General features: G+C 50.2%; 1 protein-coding gene across 3 annotated transcripts; it reads right to left on the bottom strand.

The window, feature by feature from the left end:
• Positions 1-519: 519 nt before the first annotated feature.
• Echdc2 (enoyl-CoA hydratase domain containing 2) lies at positions 520-17,909 on the bottom strand. Of its 3 annotated transcripts, none has more exons than XM_045139274.1 (10): positions 17,811-17,901; positions 14,917-14,984; positions 14,738-14,825; positions 11,730-11,816; positions 11,280-11,372; positions 9,821-9,877; positions 8,935-9,122; positions 2,526-2,576; positions 1,910-1,957; positions 520-932 (listed from the first exon to the last, which is right to left on the bottom strand). In XM_045139274.1, exons 2-10 carry the CDS (start codon positions 14,965-14,967, stop codon positions 855-857), a joined length of 741 nt encoding a protein of 246 aa, XP_044995209.1. In that variant the 5' UTR covers positions 14,968-14,984; positions 17,811-17,901; the 3' UTR covers positions 520-854. The 3 variants fall into 3 exon arrangements, with proteins under 3 accessions (XP_044995209.1, XP_044995210.1, XP_044995211.1); XM_045139275.1 differs by having other exon boundaries at positions 17,798-17,840; XM_045139276.1 differs by lacking the exon at positions 2,526-2,576 and having other exon boundaries at positions 17,811-17,909.
• Positions 17,910-18,144: the final 235 nt, after the last annotated feature.

Here is an 18,144-nt window from a genome sequence, read left to right on the forward strand (position 1 = left end):
ACATTTACTGACCAGGAGGGATCGTAAATCAGCAGACGCAGGCCTCGGCCTCAAGAAATTCAACACTTTGTTCAGAGTTCACAGAAGCAAGTGGCTGGCAGAGCCGCAGCCTGTGGTCTATCTCCTGGCATCTGGTACCCAGTCAGACTTATTTCTCTGTTCCGAGAAAGAGACAAGGGTTTCTTATAACCACACACTACCAGTCGCCAAGACAGCCCATGGCCTCGTGAGCCAGTGACAGACCCAGAGGAATCTTTTTTCCTTTTAAACATTTTATTTGTTTATTTCAGAGAGAAAGAGGCAAATAGAGATACTGGGCATGTCAGGGCCTCCAGTCACTGCAGATCCTGACGCGTGTACCACCTTGTGCATCTGGCTTTACGTGGGTCTTGACGGAATCGAACCTGGGTCCTTGGGCTCTGCTGGCAAGCTCATTAACCGCTAGGCCATCTCTCCAGCCCAGAGGTATTTATTTATTTATTTTATAAGCATAGCTAATTGGTTTTTTTTGTTTTGTTTTTTTTTTTTCGAGGTAGGGTCTCACTGTAGCCCAGGCTGACCTGGAATTCTCTATGGAGTCTCACAGCGATCCTCCTACCTCTGCCTCCCGAATGCTGGGATTAAAACCATGCGCCATCACCATAGCTTATTGTTTGAGTCGAGAGAGTCAGGCATTTTCCAAAGCAGGGTGAATAACAATAAAGGAAGGTGGCATTGGTTGTGGTTGGCACATGCCAATCACTTCACATCTATCCCTTGCAGGCCAGAGGAAGCAAGAGAACGGTCCATCCTACAAACTCTTCCTCCGGTCCTGCTGTTGGGGAGGCCAAGTGTGTGTGTGTGTGGGGGGGGGGTCACTTGCCGGTGAATTTGGGGGGTCGTTTCTCCCTGAAAGCTGCCATGCCTTCCAGCCGGTCCTGGGTCGGGATGTTCTGCAACGACAGAATGAACTTGAGTGTTGAGGAATCTGGGCCCAAGGCCAAAGAGGAGTGAAAGGATCCAGCCTGTCGTACCACCAGGGTCCAGATGTTTTTCTTGTCTCTGGAGTCTGGTCTGGGGCCATGCAAAGCTAGGAGCCTTGGGGGGTACAGGGGAGGGCTCCTGAGGCGGGTCCACCCAGGCACGCTAGCCTGTAGAAGCCATGCCCATCACTGCCCCCCAAAGCTCAGCACCCCCTGTAGGATGCTGTTCTGCAATGAAGCCAGGCTGAGCAGCAACGCTCCATCCCCCGATAGGCTGGGCAAAATGGGGCACCCCTCCCCCAGGATTATTTATACCCTCTACAGCGGCAATTAGTCAAAAACAGCAAAATCCAGGGGCTGGAGAAATGGCTTAGTGGTTAAGGCATTTTGCCTGCCGAACCTAAGGACCCAGGTTCGATTCCCCATAAGCCAGATGCACAAGGTGGCACATGCGTCTGGAGTTTGTTTGTGGTGGCTGGAGGCCCTGGTGTGCCCATTCTCTCTCTCTCTCTCTCTCTCTGCTTCTTTCTCTGTACCCTCTCAAATAAATAAAATAAAATAAAATAAACTACAGCCTGGAGTGGTGGTACACGCCTTTAATCCCAGCACTTGGGAGGCAGAGGTAGGAGGATCGCCATGAGTTCGAGGCCACCCTGAGACTACATAGTGAATTCCAGGTCAGCCTGAGTTTAGAGGGAGACCCTACCTCGAAAAATTAAAAAAAAAAACAAAAAACAAAAAAGCCTGCAAAAGCCATTCTTTTTCGTGGTGCCTAGTGTTGTGTGGTTGTCTGGAAAGAAAGGATAGAGACCGGGATGTGGAAACAGTCTCCGGTGGAGCATTCCAGGCTAATTATGGGGAAGCGCTGGTGTTGGAAGGAACCATCTCAGCTGGGTCCGTATTCACGCGGCTTCGCCAACCTGTGCAGACCCGTAGCAGCCACGTACCTGGGCATAACACATGCCCTCGATGGCCATCCCCGATGCAATGTCCACCTGGAAGAAAGAAATGACTTCTGACTCAGCCCAAGCTCGTCCACCTCCACCTGCCTCCCCGGGTCTGACCAGGGATTCCCGTCTAGAGTTCACGGAGAAACAGGGATCTGGGCAGGCATGGGGAGATCCCAGGGTGGCCTTCGGGTAGAGCTGACTACCTCAGGTCAGTAGTAATTAGGAATACCGCCCAAGAGCCAGGCGTGGTGGCGCACGCCTTTAACTCCGGCACTCGGGAGGCAGAGGTAGGAGGATCGCTGAGAGTTCGAGGCCACCCTGAGACTCTATAGTGAATTCCAGGTCAGCCTAGGCTAGAGCCTAAAATAAAAAAAGTAAAAATAATATATATATATATATATATATATATAGAGAGAGAGAGAGAGAGAGGAATATCATATAAGCTTCCCATTTTATAGATGAGTAAAGTGAGGCATACACAGAGAAGTTGTCAGACTCCACGAATATCAGGCAAGTCTAATTCTGGGTCCTCTTCAGCTGTGTGGCCAGAACGCACTGCCTCCTGGTCATTAGCAACTTAAACTGACCAAGTAGTGACTCAATAGTCACTCACCTCTATTCCTCGGTCAATGGCAACTTTGCCCAGCCTCACAGCAATGGGGGCCTAGGAAGGAGAACAGCGAGCACAGATCAGTGCTGGCCTGTGGGAAGGCAGGGGCTGGAGAGATGGCTTAGTGGTTAAGGTGTTTGCCTGTGAAGCCAAAGGACCCAGGATCGATTCCCCAGGACCCGCATAAGCTAGGCAGCAGCTAGAGGCCCTGGCGTGCCCATTCTCTCTGTCTGCCTCTCTCTCTCTCTCAAATAAAAGAAATAAAAGGGGGAGGTGCTGGAGAGATGGTTTAGCAGTTAAGGCTTTTGTCTGCGAAGCCTGAGGACCCATGTTCGACTCTCCAGTTCCCACGTGAGCCAGACGCACAGAGGTGAGGCAGGTGCAAGGTCGCACACGCCCACTAGGTGGCGCAGGAGTTCTATGTCACTGGCCTGGTGCAGCAATTCGCTCTCTCTCCATCTCTGTCTCTCCCTTGCTGTCTCAGAAAGAAAGAAAGAAAGAAAGAAAGAAAGAAAGAAAGAAAGAAAGAAAGAAAGAAAGAAAGAAAGAAAGAAAGAAACAAACAAACAAACAAACAAACAAACAAACAAACAAACAAACAAACAAACAAAGAAGGGTAGGCAAGTCAGTCTAAGTCTAGCTTTTTTGTTTTTGTTTGCTTTTTCGAGGTAGGGTTTCATTCCAGCTCAGGCTAGACCTGGAATTCACTATGTAGGCTCAAGGTGTCCTAAAACTTGTGACGATCCTCCTACCTCTGCCTCCCAAGTGCCATGTGCCACCACGCCCGGCTAATTCTAACTTAAAATATATATATATTTTACTTATTAGAGAGAGTGAGAATGGGCACGCCAGGGCCTCCAGCCACTGCAAACGAACCCCAGATGCAGGCGTCACCATGTGCATCTGACTTACGTGGGAACTGAAGAATCAAACCTGGATCCTTAGACTTCACAGGCATATGCTTTATCCTCTAAGCCATCTCTCCAGCCGCTTTTATTTTTATTTATTTTTTTGTTTATTATTTATCTATTTGAGAGGGACAGAGAGAGGAAGAGGCAGATAGAGAGAGGGAATGGGTGTGCCAGGGTCTCCAGCCACTGCAAAGGAACTCCAGATGTGTGCACCCCTTTGTGCATTTGGCTAACGTGGGTCCTGGGGAATCGAACCTGGGTCCTCTGGTTTTGCAGGCAAGCGCCTTAACTGCTGGAGCCAGCTCTCCAGCCCTCTTACTCATTCTAGACCAGATTGACCTGGAAGCTCACTGTGGCCTCGAACTCACCAGTGGTCCTCCTACCTCAGCCTTCCCAGTGCTAGGATTAGAGGCGCGAGCTGCCGGATCTAGCTCGAGAAGTACTTCCTGGGCTGGAGAGATGGCTTAGCGGTTAAGCGCTTGCCTGTGAAGCCTAAGGACCCCGGTTCGAGGCTCGGTTCCCCAGGTCCCACGTTAGCCAGATGCACAAGGGGGCGCACGCATCTGGAGTTCGTTTGCAGAGGCTGGAAGCCCTGGCGCGCCCATTCTCTCTCTCTCCCTCTATCTGTCTTTCTCTCTTTGTCTGTCGCTCTCAAATAAATAAATTAATTAATTTTAAAAAATTATTTAAAAGAAAAAGAAGTATTTCCTATCCTAGGGCTTTCCCTATACTAGCCAAGGGGGGCTGTACCCCTAGAGACAGGGTCATGCTGAAAGTCATTCGCGGTACCCTACATAGCTAGGATCACAAGCATGTGCCACCAAGGGTGGCTAATAGTGCTTTTTTTTTTTTTTTTTTATTGAGGTAGGGTCTTGCTCTAGCCCAGGGTGACCTGTAATTCCCTATGCCATCTCAGGATGGCCTCGAACACTCACGGCGATCCTCCTACCTTTGCCTCCCCAAGTTCTGGGATTAAAGGCATGCACCACCAAGCCCGACAACAGTGCTTTTTAACTTTATTTGAAAGAGAGAGATGGAGAGAGAATGGGCACACCAGGGCCATCAGCTGCTGCAAACAAAGTCCAGACACACACACACACACATCACCTTGTGCATCTATCTGGCTTATGTGGGTTCTGGGGAATCGAACCTGGATCCTTTGGATTTGTAGGCAAGCGCCTTAACAGCTAAGCCATCTCTCTCTCCCTAAGCTTTTTTTTTTTTTTAAATATTTTTTTGTCATTTTTATTTCTTTATTTGAGAGTGACAGAGAGAGAGGGAGAGAAAGAGACAGATAGAAAGGGAATGGGCGCACCAGGGCTTCCAGCCACTGCAAATGAACTCCAGATGCGTGCACCCCCTTGTGCATCTGGCTAACGTGGGACCTGGGGAACCGAGCCTCGAACCGGGGTCCTTAGGCTTCACAGGCAAGTGCTTAACCGCTAAGCCATCTCTCCAGCCCTCTCTCCCTAAGCTTTGATTTGCTTGCTGTAACAATGTTAATCAAGTATTCAATAGAGACTTGTCTCTTTCATGAAAGTAAAGACTATGTATAGAAACGTAAGTTTTTTGGTTTTGTACATATACGTCACTGTTCGGTTTTTTGTTTTTAATGAACTCCAGACATGACACATGAACCACCCTGTGCATCTGGTTTCCGGTGGGTCCTTGTACTCAGAAAGGCAGCCTGACCCAGGCTGCAAATACCGCTCCTGGGTCTCCTGTGGACACAACAACCACTCGCCTTGGTCACCTGAGCGCTGAACGAGTTCAGAGACCTTCTGATCAAGCATTAAAAAAATCACCCGGGCTGGAGAGATGGCTTAGTGGTCAAGGCGTTTGCCTGCAAAGCCAAAGGACCCAGGTTCAATTCCCCAGGACCCACGTTGGCCAGATGCACAAGGAGGCACACGAGTCTGGAGTTCGTTTGCAGTGGCTGGAGGCCCTGGTACACCCATTCTCTCTCTATCAGTGTCTCTTTCACCTTCTAATAAAAAAATCATTTTTCAAAAAATACTGCAAAAACCAGGTCTGAGGACCGTGGCAGGAGTGCCCAACCCCCAAACCAGCAGCCAATGATCTACATATGTGGAGAATGTCCCACAGAAAATGAAATCAAATCCAGGGATCCATTCTCTGTCTGTCGCTCTCAAATAAGTAAATAAAAATAAACAAAAAAATTTTTAAAAACTGCAAATTTCTGAGCCAGGCATAGTGGCGCGTGCCTTTAATCCCAGCACTCGGGAGACAGAGGCAGGAGGATCGCTGTGAGTTCGAGGCCACCCTGAGACTACAGAGTGAATTCCAGGTCAGCCTGAGCTAGAGTGAGACCTTACCTCAAAAAACCAAAACTAACTAAATAAAAAAAATTATAAAGTTAGTTAATAGATCCTGACCCCCCAAATTAAAGAACATCGCAGTTATAAATGAAGCAGCATCATTTTACTTGGAGATTTTTCTTTTAACAGTTTTGTAATTTTTATATGTTTTTATATATTAATATATTTGACTTGTTATAAAGTTTTCCACATTTTTTAGCGTTCTTTTTTTTTTACTTTTTATTCTGTATTTTATAAATTAAATGACAAAATTCTACTGCTGTGTTTCTTTTTTCTTTTTTCATTATTTTATTTTTTAATTTATTTATTTGAGAGCGACAGACACAGAGAGAAAGACAGACAGAGGGAGAGAGAGAGAATGGGCGCGCCAGGGCTTCCAGCCTCTGCAAACGAACTCCAGACGCGTGCGCCCCCTTGTGCATCTGGCTAACGTGGCACCTGGGGAACTGAGCCTCGAACCGGGGTTCTTAGGCTTCACAGGCAAGCACTTAACCGCTAAGCCATCTCTCCAGCCCTCATTATTTTATTTTTGAGAGCAAGATAGAATGAGCCAGGGCCTTTCAGCTGCTGTGAACGAACAGATGCGCTGGCGCCCCCTTGTGCACATGTGAGGCACTGCATGCTAGGTCGCTACCTGTCTGGCTGAGTGGGACCTGGAGATTGGAACATGTGTTCTTAGGCTTGGCAGGCAAGTGCCTTAACTGCTAAGCCATCTCTCCAGGCCGCCTTTTTTTTTTTTTTTCTTTCTTCTGATATTGTAATCACTTTGACCTTGACTGAGTAAATCACATGACCTACTTGGGTCTGTTTCCTCATTAGAAGAAAATAAAATGTTCAAGTTTGTTGGCTTAATAATTGGGACCCATTGCATTAAATTACCTAACACTGTGACAGACGGGAGATAACACTATAGGTTGAGTCAAAGTCAACTCCATTTCCAATGTGTGTGTTTAACATTGTTTATTTATTTATTTTAAGTATCTTATTTTTATTTATTTATTTGAGAGAGGGAAAGAGGCAGAAGCAGCAATAGAGAGAGAGAGAGAGAGAGAAAGAGAGAGAGGATAGGCACATCAGGACTTCCAGCCACTGCAAACAAACCCCAGACGCATGCGCCCCCTTGTGCATCTGGCTTAACGTGGGTCCTGGGGAATCAAACCTGGGTCCTTTGGCTTTGCAGGCAAGCACCTTAACTACTAAGCCATCTCTCAAGCCCCTTATTTACTTGAGAGCGACAGACAGAGAAAGAGGCAGAGAGAGAGAGAGGAATGTGCGCCCAGCCACTGCAGACGAGCCTTACATGGGTCCTGGGGAATCGAGCCTCGAACCAGGGTCCTTAGGCTTCACAGGCAAGCGCTTAACCACTAAGCCATCTCTCCAGCCCTATTTATTTATTTATTTATTTATGTGCAAGCAGAAAGAGAAAGAGAGAGAGAGACACAGAGAGAATGGCTCACCAGGCCATTGCAAACAAACTCCAGATGCCTGCACCCCTTTGTGTATCTGGCTTTATGTGGGCACTGGGGGACTGAACCCAGGTTGTTAATCTTTGCAGCCAAGAGCCTTAACTGCTGAGCCATCTCTCCAGCCCCATTTCAGCGGTTTAAAAAAGTCATAGGAACTTGAGAACTCATCCCCATCCTCCAGCCCCTTGCTGACACGTCAGCAGACCTCAGGGCCTTGAAGACCTTATCAGCCAGTGCTGGGTATCTGCCACTGGGGCATTGGGACTGCAACAGATTGGGCATGTCCAGGCAGGACAAAGAGCACCCAGGACAGCCATGGAAAATTATTCCTGCTCCCCTCCGCCACGACCGGGGCTGGTCCCTGGGGCCTCAGGGAGCCAAGGGTTACCTCCAAGTTCTGATCCTCCTGCGCCCACATCCTGAGACCTAAAACGACAGATGTGTGCCACCACACCCAGTATATATTGCATTGGCGAGCTCAGCCAGGGCCAGGTGCATGCCAGGCAGTGTACCAAGCCCTCTGCCCCCACACCGGAGGACTTTCATAGATGAGTCAACACGTGTCCTGTGTGATATCTCAAGAAATTCTCGCGACTGGAGAGATGGATTAGTGGTTAAGGTGTTGGCCTGCAAAGCCTAAGGGCCCAGGTTCGATTCCCCAGGACCTGTATAAGCCAGATGCACAAGGTGGCACTTGCGTCTGCAGTTCATTTGCAGTGGCTAGAGGCCCTGTTGTGCCCATTTTCTTTGTTTCTTTGTTTCTTTCTTTCTTTCTTTATTTGAGAGCGACAGACACAGAGAGAAAGACAGATAGAGGAAGAGAGAGAGAATGGGTGCGCCAGGGCTTCCAGCCACTGCAAACGAACTCCAGACGCGTGCGCCCCCTTGTGCATCTGGCTAACGTGGGACCTGGGGAACCGAGCCTCGAACCGGGGTCCTTAGGCTTCACAGGCAAGCGTTTAACCGCTAAGCCATCTCTCCAGCCCTTGTGCCCATTTTCTGCCTGCTTCCCTACCTCTCTCCCTCTCTGTCTCTCTCAAATAATTAAAATGAATAAATAAAATACTTAAAAAATAAAATAAATGGCCTTGGAGGCTACAGAGATGGCTTAATGGTTAAGGCACTTGCCTGCAAAGCCAAAGGAGCTAGGTTTGATTCCCTAGGACCCATGTAAGCCAGATGCACAAGGGGGCACACGCATCTGGAGTTCGTTTGCAGTGGCTGGAGGCCCTGGCGCGCCCGTTCTCTCTCTCTCTCTCTCTCTCTCTCTCTCTCCCCTCTTTCTCACTTTCAAATAAATAAATAAAATATATTTTAAAAAATGGCCTGGGGTGGATAGATGGCTTAGCAGTTAAGGCATTTGCTTGCAAAGCCAAATGATCCTGGTTCAATTCTCCAGGACCCACGTGTAAGCCAGATGCACACAGTGGCACATGCGTCCAGATTTCCTTTGCAGTGGCTGGAGGCTCTGACGCGCCCATTCTCTCTCTCTCTCTCTCTGCCTCTTTCTCTTTCAAATAAATAAATAGAAAATAAGTAAAATATATTTTAAAAATAGCCTTGCCTTTTTTTTTTTTTTAACTGCACAGAACAGCTGCCTTTGGGTATGTAAGTGGATGTTGCGCATCTTTAGGGAGACACTTGCTCCCCAGGGCTGCCCCGGTCCCTTCTTCCTGTGCCCTCCGAATCACTATACCTGGGGCAAGATCTCCTGGGCAAGTACCAGCGCCCTTTGGTAGGCAGCATCTCCCTCTTGGTTCTGGTCCACGGCATGATTGACCAGGCCCAGCGCATGGGCCTGCACTCCGTTCAGCCGCCGGCCAGTGAAGATGAGTTCCTTTGCCAGGGCCACCCCCAGGCAACGGGGCAGCCTCTGGGTCCCTCCTGCCAGGATGAAGGGGTTGGGGAGCAGAGTCAAGCTTAGTGTGAAGGAGAACGGGAGGGAGCTAGGTTGTTTTTGTTGTTTTGTTATTTGAGGTTGGGAGGGAGTTATGTTTTTTTTTTTTGTTGTTGTTGTTTTGTTATTTGAGGTAGGGTCTCGCTGTAGCCCAGGCTGACCTGGCATTCACTATGGAGTCCCAGGGTGGCCTCGAACTCACGGTGATCCTCCCTCCTCGTCCACCACGCCCGGCTTCTTCCCAGTCTCTCTTTAAAAGCTTCAGTTTCTCTCAAGTCCACATACTTGTGACTCCAGTTCTTCCCCCCCCCCGCCCCCGCTCCACTGCCCCCAAAACCTCAATTTTCTCTTAAAGGAACCTTACAAAGTCCACAGTGTTTCCTACTTTCCATGTGTTCAGGACTCTGTTTTCACTTCCCTTCCTACATCTCAATCTCCCTTAAATACACCCCACAATTTGTGATCTCCTCCGCCCTCCACAATCAACTCGACAATTCATAATATATCCTCCTTCTTGAGTCCGTCTTTATCAACTCTCTGTGAAATCCTGCATCGAGAGCGTGAATCCAGAGAAGATTAGCTAGGATCGGCCAGGGGGCTCCTAGGAGTTTCAAGTTGAGCTAGAATGGGAGAGAAAAGGCCCAGAACCCAGCAAGGACTTAAGAGCAGAAAGAGCGGAGGTTACCTGCGCCAGGGAGAAGTCCTCTACTGGTCTCAATCAGACCCATGACTGCAGAGGAAGCTGTTAAAACAGAGCAGAAGGGGGCTGGAGAGATGGCTTGGCGGTTAAGTGCTTGCCTGTGAAGCCTAAGGACCCTGGTTCGAGGCTCGGTTCCCCAGGTCCCACGTTAACCAGATGCACAAGGGGGCGCACGCGTCTGGAGTTCATTTGCAGAGGCTGAAAGCCCTGGCGCGCCCATTCTGTCTCTCTCCCTCTATCTGTCTTTCTCTCTGGGTCTGTCGCTCTCAAATAAATAAATTAAAAAAACAAAAAAACAGAGCAGAAGGGTCTCCTCCATCCTCCATTGCAGACCCCTGGGGAGGACCTCTGCCCCTCCAACCACTTCCTTTATAGTTGGCTCCACTTGGGCTATTGAGGCCCAGGACTACCTCCCCACCACCTCCTCTGAGTTGAGAACCTCTAGCAAGATTTTTGTTGTTGTTTTTTTGGTTTTTGAGGTAGAGTCTCACTCTAGTCCAGGCTGACCTAGAATTCACTATGCAGTCTCAGGGTGGCCTCAAACTCACGGCGATCCTCCTACCTCAGCCTCCCCAGTGGATTAACGGCGTGCGCCCCCACGCCCAGCTGCAAGTTCTCTCTTTTTAGGTTTTTAAGAAACATTTATTTAGGGCTGGAGAGATGGCTTAGCAGTTAAGGTGCTTGCCTGCCAAGCCTAAGGACCCAGGTTCAATACTCCAGTTCCCACATAAGCCAGATGCACAAGGGGGCGCATGTGTCTGGAGTTCGTTTGCACTGGCTAGAAGCCCCGGTGTGCCCATTCTCTGTCTCTCTCGCTCTCTCCTTCTGTGTCAAACAAATAAAAATCAAATCTTTAAAAAATATTTATTTGAGAGCAAGAGAGTCAGAGAGAGAATGGGAGCACCAGGGCCTCCAGCCACTGCAAAAGAAACCCAGACGCGTGCGCCCCCTTGTGCATCTGGCTAACATGGGTCCTGGGGAACCGAGCCTCGAACCGGGGTCCTTAGGCTTCCCAGGCAAGCGCTCAACCACTAAGCCATCTCTCCAGCCCCCAACAATGCCTTCTTTATACCCCACCCCTTCAAGTACAGCTATGGAGCAAGTCACACCAGAGTTCTTGGCCAGAGCCAAGAAACACAGAGCGATGCTCCTGGCAGTCACCAGTTCAACCACCTACACCAGTGGCCGCCACGGCTCACCTCTGTCCAGGTAACCTGATGTTGCAGACCTGAATGGCACCTGCTCTCCTTGGCTTGGCAGCCAAGCAGGCCATGGCTCAGAGGTTGGCAAGGCCGTTCCCGGGGGGCAACACAGAGTGGTGATGTCCCTCTGTCTCCCTGCCTCTAATTGACGTCTTTCTCTTCATTAGAGGGCTCAGAGCAGTGATGGGCTTTTGCCGAAAGCCCACATTTCCATTTCACTCTCCCTCCCCACCCCCCGATACCTGCTATCCGGAGGTCACAGGCCAGGGCAAGCTCCAGGCCCCCACCCAAGGCAAATCCGTCCATAGCCGCAATGGTGGGCGTGGGGAAGGCTGCTGCAGAGAAAAGACGCCTTCAGCCTGCCAGATCCAATGCCGGGTGGCCTAGGGGTCCTGGGCGCCCCCAGGTTTGGGGACCCCCCCCAACCTGGCACCTCAGCCGGGTTACCTGAGTTACTCTCACGGTGGCGATCCTCCTACCTCTGCCTACCTAGTGCTGGGATTAAAGGTGTGCGCCACCACGCCCGGTTTCTCTTTTTGGGTTTTCGAGGTAGGGTCTTGCTCTAGCCCAAGCTGACTGTAGTCTCAGGCTGGCCTCGAACTCAGGGTGAGATCCTCCAACCTCTGCCTCCCGAGTGCTGGGATTAAAGGCTAACAGTCCCCCCGCCCCGGGCCCTGCTTGCAGATCCTTACCGATCTCATTCATCAAGCCTCGAAGCCTCTGGACAAAGATTCCCACTTCCTCCGCGCTCATCTGCTCCCGCTCCTTCAGGTCTGCACCTGCATGTAGATGCATGGTGGTTAGTGACCACCACGGGGAGGGGTCCCTTGGCAATCGCAGGACGCTAAAGGATCCAGACAAGGAGGCTTGAGAAGGAGCAGAAGTGCCAGGACATTTGGAGTGTCGGTAAGGAGAGGGACAACGGCCTCGGCAAAAAGACAAACGGGAGGCTGGAGAGGCGGCACGTGCCTGGAGTTTGTTTGCATTGGCCGCAGGCCCTGGTGCGCCCATTCTCTTTCTCTTAAATGGACAAATTAAATAAAATAAAATGAAAACCAGTCACCTGGGCGGGAGAGAGAGCTCTGAGAGCATGAGGACCTGAACGGGCCTGAGACTTGCTGAGTTCAGATCTCTAGAACCCAAGTTCCCAAGCTAGGCGTGACCATGGGCACCCACAAACCCAACCCCGTAGGGGGACAGAAACCCAGGCATCACCAAAGCTCATGGGGAAAAAATGGCAAGCTCCAAGATCTGTAAGAGATACCAGCTCAAACAAGAACGGGCATAACAGAGACAAAGAGGGACACCCAAAATTCGGCTCCAGCTGCTGCAGGTGCCCCCCCAACTCAGGCAAACACAGGGGGTGCTATAGGGGAACTTACACAACAAAATCATATACTACATACCAGCTGCCACATACACACACATTTACACATGTGCACAAGGGGAAAAAATGAAGGAAGGATGGAGAGAGAGAGGAAAGAAAGAAAGAAATAAAGGAGGGAAGGAAGGAAGGAAGGAAGAAAGGAAGGAAGGAGTGTGTGTGAACCTTACCAGTAGATAAAGCTGCAAACTCCGTGTACACACAGGAGAGCTGCCCAGTTCACACTAGGACAGGTTACTGACGCTTTAATGGAGCTAGTCTCTAAGAAATGGTCATTTGTTGGTGCGTGTAAAAGGACCTGGCTGGAACTGAGCTGATAACCTCCTCCATGCAGACCAGCTGACAGCAAGCTGGAAAAAGCCAAGCTGCATGCAGTTTGATGGGAAAGAGAGAGATCACCAGTGAAGATACTCAGCAGTGGACACTGCAAGCCTTATATTTTGCCAGCCAGGCCAAATGAGCCAATGGGTGCAATAGTGTCACATCTGTCATGGTGGAAACCAGCTGCCCTCTAATTGGACTGGAGGCCCGCTCCATGGGAGGGAATACATCCCTGATTCTGAAAACTTAAAACAGGGGTAGTCATGAGCCCTAGGGATGTAACGTCTGCTGCTGTCTGGCTAAATGTATATACTATGCTCACCAAACTGCCCAGTAAGCACTTCTCTTAATGTTCATACCCTTATATTAATGCTACTCTCACTTTTGGTAGAGAATCTTCTCTTTTCAGATGGCAGTGACCTTGGGATGTCTCAGAAGGTATAATGGTGCTGGAAAGAAGTGACAGAGGAGTGCTCAGCACTGCAATATCTCTATCACACCTTCCAAGGCTCAGGGTCCATTGCAGAAGAGGTGATGGAAAGAATGTAAGAGCCACAGGAAGGGTAGGACTCCTCACAACGTGCTCATCCAGACACAAAATGGCCTGGATATCCATGACCTCATAGTGCCTGATACTACCTGCATAAAACCATCATAATAGGAAGAAAAGATCAAAATAAAAGAGAGACTGATTGTGATGGGAAGATGATGGAGAGTGGAGTTTCAAAGGGGAAAGTGGGGGGAGGGAGGGTATTACCATGGGATATTGGTTACAATCATGGAAGTTGTTAATAAAATTTTGAAAAAAAAGAAAGAAAAATATTTCAAAACAATGAAAGAAAGAAAGGAGGGACGGAAGGAGGGTGGGAAGAAGGAAGAAAGGAAGGAAGAGATGGAGGAAGGTAGGAAGGGAGGGAGGAAGGGAGAGAGGAAGAAAGGAAGGGAGGGAGAGAGGGAGGGAGGCAGGAAGGAAGACAATCTCCAGTTAGCACTAAACGTCTTGGGCGCTCTGTGCATTGATATCTTGCTTGCTGTCGTCATGAGTGGAAGGGACACAAGCAAAAAACTAGTGATGAGTTCCGGGCCGACAGAAAGCAGGAGGGGAACGTAAATAGAAGGTGTAGTGAGAGGGGCCAAAAAGTGGGAGAGAGGAGGCAGTCTCAGCTAAAGGTAGACTGAAAAGACAGAGGTAAAGACATACAGTCAGGGCTGGAGAGATGGCTTAGTGGTTAAGGCGCTTGTCTACAAAGCCAAAGGACCCAGGTTTGATTCCCCAGGACCCACGGAAGCCACACGCACAGGGTGGTGCGTGTGTCTGGAGTTCATTTGCAGCAGCTGGAGGCTCTGGTGCGCCCCGTTCTCTCTTCCCCTCCCTTCCTTCCCCCATCTTTCTCTCCCTCCCACCCTCCCTCAGACAGATAGATCAATAAATAAATAATACAATCAAGCCAGGTATGGTGGCACATGCCTTTAATCCCAGCACTCGGGAGACAGAGGTAGGAGAATTGCTATGAGTTTGAGGCCACCCTGAGAATACAGAGTGAATTCCAGGTCAGCCTGAGCTAGAGTGAGACCCTACCTCTAAATAAATAAATAAGTAAATAAATAAATTGCGGGGGGGGGGTGCACACCTTTAATCCCAGCACTCAGGAGGCAGAGGAAGGAGGATCGCCTTGAGTTTGAGGCCAGCCTGAGACTACATGGGCCAGAGTGAGACCCTACCTCGAAAACCCAAAAATAATAAATAAATAAATAATAAATAAAAACAGAAAGAGGAGGTTAGGTTCGAGGGGCCTGAGCTAAAACTGAATACTATGGTCAGATGACTAGCTGTGAGAACCAATTTTGTAAGGAATTTCTCCTGTCTGGGTCATTGAGTTTCCATCTGTAATATGGGAAAGGTGCTAGAGCCTACCGGCTAAGGCTCACCAATGGCTCCTGCAGGGCCCAGCGTTGGGGTGCGGTGGGGTAGGGTAGGGTGGGGAAGGAACTCACCAGCACAGAATACACCCTTCACTCCACTTCTGAAGAGCAGGACACGCAGGTGCTGGTCCTCCCTCAGGCGGGCCAGAGCTTCCAGCAGCTGCAGAGACACCCCGTCAATAGGAGGCCTCCCTCCTGGCCCTTCCCCAGCTGCCCCGGTGGGGAGGGGTGGGGGAGCTCCCCACATTTACCTCGCTGACAAACACATTGCCCAGCGCATTCCTAGCATGAGGTCTGTTCATCAGAATCTCAGTGATTCCTGCAGAAGACAGATGAGTAAAACAGCCTGGTGGCGCAAATCTTTAATCCCAGCACTCGGGAGGCAGAGGTAGGAGGATCGCCGTGAGTTCGAGGCCACCCTGAGACTACATAGTGAATTCCAGGTCAGCCTGGGCTAGAGGGAGACCCTACCTTAAACCCCCCCCCCCCACAAAAAACAGGTTCGAGGCGGGATTCCCCAGGACACACGTTAGCCAGATGCACAAGGGGGCGCACACGTCTGGAGTTCATTTGCAGTGGCTGGAGGCCCTGGCGCGCCCATTCTCTCTCTCTATCTGCCTCTTTCTCTCTCTGTCGCTCTCAAATAAATAAATAAATAAAAAGACTCTCTCTCAGCATTTATGTCCTGAGCCATCCGCCGGAGTGTCAGGCCTGTGCTGGCCACGTGGCTTTCCTTGCAAGCATCGAGCGTCTTTCCTTCTGTTTGGATTCCCCGTCTGCAGAGTGTTCACTGATTGGAGTCCAGGCTCTGGACCTCTACTGTGATCTCTCTGACCAAGAGAATAGGTGGCCAGGCATGGTGGTGCACGTCTTTAGACCCAGCACTTGGGAGGCAGAGGTATGAGGATCACTGTGAGCTCAAGGCCAGCCTGGGACTACAGAGTGAGTTCCATCCAGGTCAGCCTGGGATAGAGTGAGATCCTGCCTCAAAAGAAAGAAAGAATAAATAGTAGAAAGAAAGGAAGGAAGGAAGGAAGGAAGGAAGGAAGGAAGGAAGGAAGGAAGGAAGGAAGGAAGGGCTGGAGGGATTGCTCAGTGGTTAAGGCATTTGCCTACAAAGCCAAAGGACCCAGGTTAGATTCCCCAGGAAACCACGTTAGCCAGATGCACAAGGGGGTGCATGCGTCTGGAGTTCGTTTGCAGTGGCTGGAGGCCCTGGTGCACCCGTTCTCTCTCTTTCCCCCTGATAATTTTTGTATCTCTCTCTCAAAGTCACTTCGATTCCCCAGGACCCACTTTAGTCAGATGCACAAGGGAGAGCAACGTGTCTGGAGTTCGTTTGCAGTGGTTGGAAGCCCTGGCACGCCCATTCTCTCTCTCTCTGACTCTAATAAAGAAATCATTTGGGCTGAAGAGATGGCTTAGTGGTTAAGCGCTTGCCTGTGAAGCCTGAGGACCCTGGTTCGAGGCTCGGTTCCCCAGGACCCACCTTAGCCAGATGCACAAGGGAGCACATGCGTCTGGAGTTCGTTTGCAGAGGCTGGAGATCCTGGCACGCCCATTCTCTCTCTCTCCCTCTATCTGTCTTTCTCTCTGTGTCTGTCGCTCTCAAATAAATAAATAAAAAATAAAAATAAATCATTGGACTTTTCGAGTCCTCAGGATGGCATCCAATGTAGTCCAAACACACACTCTCACTCTCTCTGTCTCCTCACATCACAACTTGGAAGTGTGAAATCACATGCAATGGTGAACTTTCCCTGAGTCCTCAGGATAGGACAGCGTGGGAATTTATACATGCAGTTCCTCCCTCTCCTTCTCCTCTCTTCCTCCCTGGGTCCAGTCCAGGGCAGGCCAGGCTCGGGGATTGGCTGTGCCGCCTCCGCCCCCTGGCATCCTTGCCAAGACTCTCAGCAGAGAAAAGTGCTGTGTGCACTCTGCCACTTCTGGGAAGCCACTTCTGCTGCAGCTGGATGCCAACTCCAGTCCTCCTTCCTTTCCACACACTGCCCCGAGGCCACCCAGGGGAAAGGGCTTGAAAAACTTGAGGTTGACACATGTCCCATGACCAACCAATCCAAAGGCATGAAGCCGACCTAAACTTTCAAGGCCAGGGCACACCTGGAGGCAGGTGACTAGATGTCAATCTCGCAGTGGAAAAGTGGCTTTAAAAATTTTTATTTTATTTTTTTATGTTTCGAGGTAGGGTCTCACTCCAGCTCAGGCTGCCCTGGGACTCACGGCGATCCTCCTACCTCTGCCTCCAGAGTGCTAGGATTATAAAAGGCATGTGCCGCCACGCCCAGGCCCTCTCATTTTTACTTACTTACTCATTTATTTATTTATTTATTTTTACTTATTTATTTTTGGTTTGTCAAGATAGAGTCTCACTCTAGCCCAGGCTAACCTGGAATCCACTATGTAGTCTCAGGGTGGCCTCGAACTCACGGCGATCCTCCTACCTGTGCCTCCCTAGTCCTGGGATTAAAGGCGCGCGTCACCAGGCTGTTTTACTCATCTGTCTTCTGCAGGAATCACTGAGATTCTGATGAACAAGACCTCATGCTGGGAACGCTCTGGGCAAGGAAAGTGTTTGTTCCTCCCGAGTACAGGGATTAAAGCGTTTGCCACCATGCCCGGCAAGATATTTTTTTTTTAAAGCTACTTCCAGCCAGGCATGTGGGTACATGCCTCCAGGAGGCAGAGGTAGAGTTTGTTGGATGTGAGTTCGAGGCCACCCTGAGACTACATAGTGGATTCCAGGTCAGCCTGAGCTAGAGTGAGAGCCTATCTCGAAAAACCAACAACAAAAATCTTACTTATTTATTTGAGAGGGGAAATGGGTGCACCAGGGCCTCCAGCCACTGCAAACGAACTCCATAGGCGTGCAACAACCTAGTGCATCTGGCTTTGTGTGGGTCCTGGGGACTCGAACCTGGATCCTTAGGCTTCTCAGGCCAAGTGTCTTTTAACAGCTAAGCCATCTCTCCAGTCCGAAAAATGGCTTATTTTTTTTTTTTTGGTGGGGGGAGGGTGTAATGGACAGGTGCATAAAGGAAAAGGAACAGGAGGTGTCCCCCCACCCAACCCACAAACACACACACACACACACACACACACACACACACATACCCCAGGCTCGTACCGCGATCGGGACCCGCCAGCGGGCGCACCAGGATCTCCCGCGCTCCGCCCGCGGCGTGGACGGACGCGTCCCGGGCTCCCGGGGACCTCGGGGGCCGCAGAAGGGGCTTCGCGCGGGGCAGGGCTCGCAGCATGGCCCGGGCTCTCGGCGGCCGATCTCCCAGATGGCTCCACCTACAGGCGGAGGGGCGCTGCCCGTCCGTCCCCCGGCCTCCCCCTTCCCAGTCCCCTCCCCATCCCTTCAAGGAGGGAGAGGTGGCTTAGCAACCAAGTCACTTGCATGCAAAGCCTAAGGACGCAGGTTCGATTCCCCAGGACCCACGCTGCTGAGGCAG

This window comes from Jaculus jaculus, chromosome 21 (assembly GCF_020740685.1).
Source record: "Jaculus jaculus isolate mJacJac1 chromosome 21, mJacJac1.mat.Y.cur, whole genome shotgun sequence".
Classification (NCBI taxonomy): Eukaryota; Metazoa; Chordata; class Mammalia; order Rodentia; family Dipodidae; genus Jaculus; species Jaculus jaculus.

What these genes read in the sequence shown, in the direction of transcription:
- Echdc2 (XM_045139274.1), bottom strand. Translation starts at nt 14,967, where the DNA reads ATGAACAGACCTCATGCTAGGAATGCGCTGGGCAATGTGTTTGTCAGC. An exon ending in GCAATGTGTTTGTCAGCGAG is followed by an intron (nt 14,826 to 14,916) that starts GTAAATGTGGGG and finishes GTGTCTCTGCAG; the next exon opens with CTGCTGGAAGCTCTGGCCCG. An exon ending in GAAGGGTGTATTCTGTGCTG is followed by an intron (nt 11,817 to 14,737) that starts GTGAGTTCCTTC and finishes ATCTACATGCAG; the next exon opens with GTGCAGACCTGAAGGAGCGG.